This window comes from Hipposideros armiger, unplaced genomic scaffold (assembly GCF_001890085.2).
Source record: "Hipposideros armiger isolate ML-2016 unplaced genomic scaffold, ASM189008v1 scaffold_113, whole genome shotgun sequence".
In the NCBI taxonomy this organism is placed as follows: Eukaryota; Metazoa; Chordata; class Mammalia; order Chiroptera; family Hipposideridae; genus Hipposideros; species Hipposideros armiger.
In genome coordinates this window covers 2,074,536-2,082,293 of record NW_017731463.1, presented here as the reverse complement: position 1 = coordinate 2,082,293, position 7,758 = coordinate 2,074,536, and the positions used below count along the sequence as shown (strand labels likewise).

The window sequence follows — 7,758 nt, the reverse complement described above, 5'->3', positions numbered from 1 at the left end:
AATACCTAGATTTTACTAAATGTTCTCTGATGATATTAATCACAAATTCCTCATCAAATCCCACTTTATAGTCATTAGCTGTGAACTGGAAATCACAGTAGTTTCTAGCAAGAACTCATTTGGGAATTAAGTTCTTATCAGGACCAGCTCAGCTGTAGACTTAACATGGCATCACATGCTTGCTTCCCGGTTTGAGAAGCTGAGGATTATGCTATGGATAAAAGAGTTTCCAGGGTCATGGAGAAATTGTTTTCAACTTATCATGACTCTTTCAGGCTGTCTTTTAGCAACTTGAAGATCTAGGCAAAATAATTCATTTTATTCTTTAAATAAATTAGAAAACATTAAAAATCCATTAAGTGATCTAAGAGGCTATGTAGATCAGTGTACTGTGTTAAAGATGAGAAGACCGAGGCACAGAGAGATTAAAGGCTGGGCTCAGATGCAGGTCATGAACCAGAAGTCAGCCTCCCAAGGTCCTGTTCAACTCCCTCTCCATTAAGGTGGGGCCAAGAATGGTGCCTGAATACCTTTTAGAAAAACAACCAACAACAACGATTCTTTCATTGTCAGGCCTTTCCTTTCTTCTCCCTGCAGCTGCGTTGTGTTGAAGATCTTCAGACAATTCAAGTGATCAAGATTTTAAAATATGAAAAGAAAGTGGCCAAAATGTGCTTTTTTATGATATTCACCTTCCTGACTTTTTGGATGCCTTATATTGTGATCTGTTTCTTGGTGGTTAATGGTTATGGACACCTGGTCACTCCAACAGTATCTATTGTTTCGTATCTGTTTGCTAAATCAAGCACTGTATATAATCCAGTTATTTATATCTTCATGATCAGAAAGGTAAGCTTTATAATTAACTGATTATTTTCACTCTGGGAAATATAATACTTTTACAGAAATAATTCAGAGCAGCTTCAATGATAAAAACCAAAATTAAGAATTTTACATTAAAGTAAAAGCTTCAGGAGAAAATATAGGCTATTCCCAAAGAAGATGATAATTCTAAGCACTACCATTGGAAGGCCATCCTCGTTAAGTAAAGTTCTAGTAAAATTAATGTTTGATTCATTAAAAAACATTTTATGTTTAGTAACAATAACAGCCACAACCAGAGTGAGTAAAACAGACATAACTTGGAGATTGCCCGTCTGTTCCAGACGGTGGGAAGTAAAGCAAGTACGTACATTTACAATTCTTACTGTACTATGCAGCTTACACCTATTATCTTTACAAAACTCCCCATGAAGTAGGCATTCATATCATTCCTTATTTTATTTCTAGATTATGAAATATGTTCAGAGAAGTTAAATAACTTGCCCGATCCAGGAAGTGTTGGTGCCTGAACTTGAACCTTGTTTGCTTGAATCCCACAAGTCTGTGCTTGGACTTCCTCACTTGGGGTTACAGGCACCGTTAGCGATTAGTTGGGTTATTAGTCACATGCCATGGCTAATGTGTCACTAAGATTAATTTGGCTCAGGAAACTCCCTCTAGATCTGTTAGGAAGTCAATCGTCTGTTTCTATAGTATAAAGGTTCTGACATGATGGTTGTCTGTCATGACTGCGAGAGCCCTCGTTATGGTTGATATGAAGCTGAGGCCTCTATGTTACAAAGATTAAAGATGAGAGAATTTAAGTTATGAATAGTGGTTAATTACAATACTGGAATTTTAAAGTAACAGGTCATATTGATCACACAAAAGAACTGCTCTGACTTGTAATGCTCAAGAGTTTGAGAGAAGAGGGCCCTTGTATATTAACCTGATAATGTTCACCACTAAGCCTTCCTCTTTCTTCTGACGTCTTTCCTGTTCCTTGAATGTTGGTTTACCCTCTCCTGAGCTTACTTGCATATGGCTTCAATTTCCTTTCCCTCCCTTTCATGTTGCCTGGAAGCCAGAGGTTTTTAACTTGGAGTTTATAGAACCTAAGAATTTCTTAATTCTTAGTAACTGGCTATAAGAGGGCCATTGAAACCCCTGAAATTTGTTTATAAAACTTTTTGAATATTTGCACATGTGAATTTTTCTAGTGAGATGAATTATAACTTTAATTTATCAAAGGAGCATAAGGTCTCCTTATTTTATGGACTACCACCGCAACAGGCAAACAAGTACATTCTAAGTACATTCACTAACAAGTATTTTTTTGTGCCTCTTCTCTGGGCCAATGGACTGTAAATCAGTGCTTTTAGAACTTCGATGGGCATAAATCACATCTGGAGAGCTTGTCAAAAATGCATAAAAATGTTTGAGTGCCCAAGGTTCTACAGTTTTTAACTAGCTCCCACGTGGTCCTGATGTTTCTGGTTCCCAGGAACACACTTTGAACAGGAAGTCTAAAGGATGCAGTAAACATAAATAAATAAATAAATAAATAAATAAATAAATAAATAAAACAATGGTCTTTATCCTCAAGGAGCTCACCATTTATATGGGAAAACGCTTTTCTGATATACATACTCTACTTAACACTTACAATAATATATCTTTAGCATTCAACCTGACGTACCAAACAATAGTTTGGGGACTCCATAAAGTCTCTAACAAATAAATATTTTTAATGGGAGTATAAATTGTCTATAAATGGTCTTCAAAGAAGATAGAAATCAATGTAGCTTTTTAGTATTAGAATTTTTTAAATTAATTTCAGGTGTACAACACAGTGCAATAGTTATACTTTTTACCCCTCAAAGTGATAATCCCTCCTCCCCAATCCACTGCCCCACTCCCCCACCCTGATATCATACATATCTATTACAATCCCATTGACTCCACTCCCACACTATATTCCACATCCCATGACCATATATATATATATATATATATATATATATATATATATATTCAATTATAGTTGACATACAATATTATACATCAGTATTTAGCATATTTTTAATTGATACTTTCTGATCTGGGAAAGCCCATGTATTACACTTTCATTTTGCTCTAAACAAAGAAGATAAAAATTAAATTAACTTGTTATGTATTAATATATATTTTATTGGCCATGATAGACTGACTTTTGTAACCAAAAAACCCCCAGTGTTTCAGTAGATTAACATAAAAAAGGTTATTGCTCATTCAGATCAGAGTCCGCAGTCCAGTATACTTGGGGGAAAAGATAGGCTCTGTTCCACGCAGCCATTTGGGAATGTGGGTCCCTTCCACACTGTGATGTGACCATCTTCAGACCTTGACCCCCAAGGGCGTCATCGACAGGGAAGAGCAAGGAAGAGCCCCTAAAAGGGGGCTGAGAAATGGTGTTTTACCAGGACAGAGAGAAGAAACACGGGTGTTCATGAACACTAGAGCACTCTCTGTTGCAGTATTTTTTTTTTCTCCAACGGACTCATAATCTTGATAGAAAAAAAAATTGTGTTTGCCTAACTAAAGGAACATTAGTGAGCATATCAGTCTGTTTTCTCTGACAAGGAGGGCCTTGTCTGTTTTTGCTGCCCACAGTATCCCCAGATTGTAGCACAGAGGCTGTCTGTCGCCTAGGGAGCATGGGGCCCGCTGAGGATTTGTGGGATGAATTTTTGTTGAAAATCCCTTAAAGAAACAGATCTAGCTGCCCTGATAGAAGGTTCATGCACCTTGAATCTGGAGATTATGAGGCACTGAAGTAGTCCTTTGTGGTCTAGTTAATAAGAACAAAAATAAATAAAAGACAAGGCTCCAGGGTTACTTAGGTAGATCTGAGTATTACCACCCAATCCCACACCCCCAACAGCTAACAAATAGACCAACCCAAATTAAATTTAACTAATTTCTTGAATGTTAACCCAGGTTATGGGCCAAGCTTTTCTTACTATTCACTTTATTTTCTCTCTGCCCAGTTTCGAAGGTTCCTTTTGCAGCTCCTGTGTTTCCGACTGCTGAGGTGCCAGAGGCCTGCTATAGACCAAAGGGCGGTTGGGAGTGAAATGCAGCTCAGACCCATTGTGATGTCAAAGAAAGACAAGGACAGGCCCAAGAAAACAGTGACTTTTAACTCTTCTTCCATCGTTTTCATCCTTACCAGTGATGAATCATTATCGACTGACAACAGTGACAAAACGATAAACGGGTCGAAGGCTGACGTAATCCAAGTGCGACCTTTATAAGAATAAACAATGACAATGAAAGATGGGTACTTAAACTGAACTGTACTTTTAGACTTCCATGATAAGGACTGTTTTGAAATCCCCATTCTGTGTAATATCAAAAGGATTTTGATGGCCCAGCAAGAAATCCGAATTACCCATGTGTGCTCTAGTCTCTGGAAGCAATTGAGCAAAGAAATTCTTTAATTCAATGGGTGCTTTACATAGTGAAAAACCACCATGGTATAAGATGAGCATATGGCATCAGCTTCTACCATGTGGGAAATTTTTCACCTCAAACGTATTTTTTAAATGACATTTTCCAAGGCACACAATACAATTTTTTTTTGCAAAAATAAGTAGCTGTAAAAATAACTTTGTCTGACACACAGGTGTGAAATAGCTAGAAAATCTTAAATTTTCTGTAGTGTTGGGTTCTATTCATTGTCGTGTCAAATGTTTGACCCATCAAATTTATTACATGCAATTCTAGGGTGAAAAAGAAAATCGATTCCCTAATTTACCTGAAACAAAAGACTGTTGCTATGTGTTAATAAGATAAAGAGGAGCTTCAGACAAATGTCCTGCTTAGCAAGCTCTAGAAGATACTACCAAAAAGCAACACTGAAAAAAAAAAATAGGATGGTGAATTTCAAGGTAATCATGGTGTGTAGGCAATCCTACATTAGTAGAGGGTATTCAGGCTAAAGATTGTGTTGATGGCAGATGGATATCTCCATCTATATCATTTCAAACATGAACATGGCAGGATGATCTTCTCCTAATAATTTCCCACCATTTTGCCAAGAGTTCAGTATTTAGAAAAGGAGTTGCAACAAAACAAACAGACCTACATTTGAAGGAGGATAAAAGTAAGTTTAAAACTATACTCATAAAATACATTATTTAACCTTTATTACTCTTTAATCAATCTGCTGGATAATTTAATAGTGTTAGTATAGAGACTATTTTACCCATTAGTCATTGTTTAGACTAAACACAGATTATTAGAATGCAAGGATTTATTTGACAATATAGAAAAGAAACAGGGAATACTTTTATTTTGTTGTCTAATTTTTATTTCTTAGATGACAGTCCTACTAGTGTTGCATCTTCATAATTAATCATGTTTAAAGATTTCTAAATTATTCAGTCAGCCTATTGAGAACGAGGAACCAAAGAAAACATTTTCACCAAATGAACATTTAAACATCAAGTTTATTTCTGGTTCTGCCAAAGCATGTAGTTCAAGAATAAGTGGGTAAATTGCTTCTAGGAGATGGAAATGAAATAAAATACGGCTTCATGTTTCTACGAAAACTGTCTACCTTTGTTTCTTTTCTACTCTTTTGTATATGTAGATATTTAATTTATAAATACAACCCTTCCTAGCCTTCACTTAGTATGGCATTAACAGCCTTTTAAAAAATCTTTGGAAGGTAATACTGGCATTTGAAGACTAGGAAATAAAATTGATTCATTTTGAACTCTCTAGAAAGCCCTCAAATCCCTCATTTATACTTCTAGTTTTGTCAAGTGAATCTGAGAACTGTGCTTAGATAAGTTCTATCCAGGCAATGAAAAGTGTAGTTCACATGCCAGGCCAATTGTAATATTTGGTCCCACATGTTGAGTCAAACCTATCATGACCTCCATTTATGTCCTTTAAAGAAAAAGGCATGTCAGTGTCTTCCTTGAGGCTTTTAGGGCCTAACTCATTCAGAAGTGAAAGAGGTATTAGTCATTGCACGTCCTTCTATATTTAGAATGACCTGACTTAATTTATTTATTATTATTTTATTTTTTTATTCCCCTTTACCTTCTCCCGCTTTTAATTTTTCAATTTATTTAAATATTATATTGTATTAATTTCAGGTGTACAGCATGGTGGTTACACATTTATGTAATTTAAGCACTGGTCCCCTTGACTAGTCTAGTACCCACCTGGCATGATGGTTATTACCATATTAGTTATTATATTATTGACTATATTTCCTATGCTTTCTTTTATGTCCTCATGACTATTTTGTAACTATCAATTTGTACTTCTTTTTTTAAAGATTTTTTTTTTAATTGTGGAATTGTGGGAGGGGAACAGTGCTGGGGAATCGGGGGAAGGGGAACAGACAAGTTGCTGTTGTTTTGTTCTTCAGTCTAGTTGTGAAAGATGTTGCTTCACTGGCCCAAGTTGGCACCATCATTGTGCTCTTCCCAGGAGAGGCAGATCAGTCTCTAGCCTCTGGATGGTCGCTCATGGCAACTGCTGGCCTCTCAAGCTGGCTGCTGGCTACACACGGTAGCCCATGGCAACCTACTGCAGCAGGGGCTGCAGCCTACGCCGTTGCAGGCGACTCACGGCAGCCCAGCTCCAGGTTGAGCTGTTGTTCAGCATCTTAGCTGTAGCATGTGCAGCTCACTGGCCCATGTGAGAAGCAAACTGGCAGCCCTTTTGCTCAGAGCTCATGCTCTTAAGCCAACTCTTAACCAACTGAGCCACTTGGCCGGCTCCCCCTTTTTAAATAATCACAGTGAACACACAGAGAAATTATATATTTAATTTAATTATAAGGTGACAAGTATCTTCTATTAGTGAAATAAATATGATATGAAAAATGGTTTAATTCTTAGTTTTCGTTACAGAGAAATCAAGTATATTTGCTACTTCAGGACCTTTCTATCACCTGCTAATGACATTGAGGATTTGTTCTAGTAATTCCATGGAGTTTGCAGGGAAACATGTCCTGTATTATGGAAGTTAGTGACCCAGTTCCATGGTCTTCTCAAGTAGTCCAGGGGTCTCGGTGACATGCAGCGTATAAGTAGGTAGGTACTACTGATGGCTATCAGTGTTCCAAAGAAAAAGGCTCCTTTTTTGATCACCTGGAAAGACAGCACAAACTCTCATGTTATGTGTCCAAAGATTAAAATCTTGAAATAGACTTTATTCTTAGATCAAGGGGTATACAGTTTCCTTTGTTCTTTAACCTGAAACAGCAATTTAATTTCCTGACCCCTAACTAGTCTTGCAATGGCTTGTAAGATGAATAATTTGGATCTTCCCGTCTCCTTTTCTCCCTCCTTTCTCTATTTCCAGAAACATCTGAATTTATGTGTTCTGTATAAGAAATTCTTAGCAGTCAACCTTTGTACAGCCATTTACATAAATACACAACTCACAGTGTAGAAAAAGACCTATTAACTCTGTCTCAGAAGAGCACTAGGTCAAAGCCACAAACAATTCAGTCACTGCTCAGACCCTGCACAAAATGTCCATTGGAAGAGTGATGGACCTCGTGGCCTCTGTGACTCAAAAGCCATACACATCTGAAGAGTTTGAACACAATGTCTCCACCGCTTGCAGTGTATCAACAAGGCTTATTCCAGTCTGGGTTAGGTACACTTCCATATTATCCTGGTCTTTATCTACACAGCACGCATTGTCCTGCATTCTAACTATGTCACTGTCGCTTTGTCCTATTAGACTTTTAGCTCCTTGAGGGCACGGACCCTATTTTACTCATCTTTGAATGAGTAAATCTTGATTCCTTCATTCTCCACATGGCAAAGTAATCTTTCTGAAATCCGCACCCGAGTTTATTAGCCTCCTCTAGCTTTGCTGTTTCCCTTAAGCTAATATTCAAGATGTTTGTAATTCTAACAG

At 37.2% G+C, this 7,758-nt stretch overlaps 1 protein-coding gene across 1 annotated transcript in view; it reads right to left on the bottom strand.

Annotated features, from left to right (window-relative positions):
- Window positions 1-6,640: 6,640 nt before the first annotated feature.
- KMO (kynurenine 3-monooxygenase) overlaps window positions 6,641-7,758 on the bottom strand; it is a 41,390-nt gene continuing 40,272 nt past the window's right edge. The window contains 2 exon segments of the mRNA XM_019647590.1: window positions 6,641-6,837; window positions 6,840-6,977. Coding sequence (XP_019503135.1) covers window positions 6,775-6,837; window positions 6,840-6,977 — 201 coding nt within the window. The 3' untranslated portion in view covers window positions 6,641-6,774.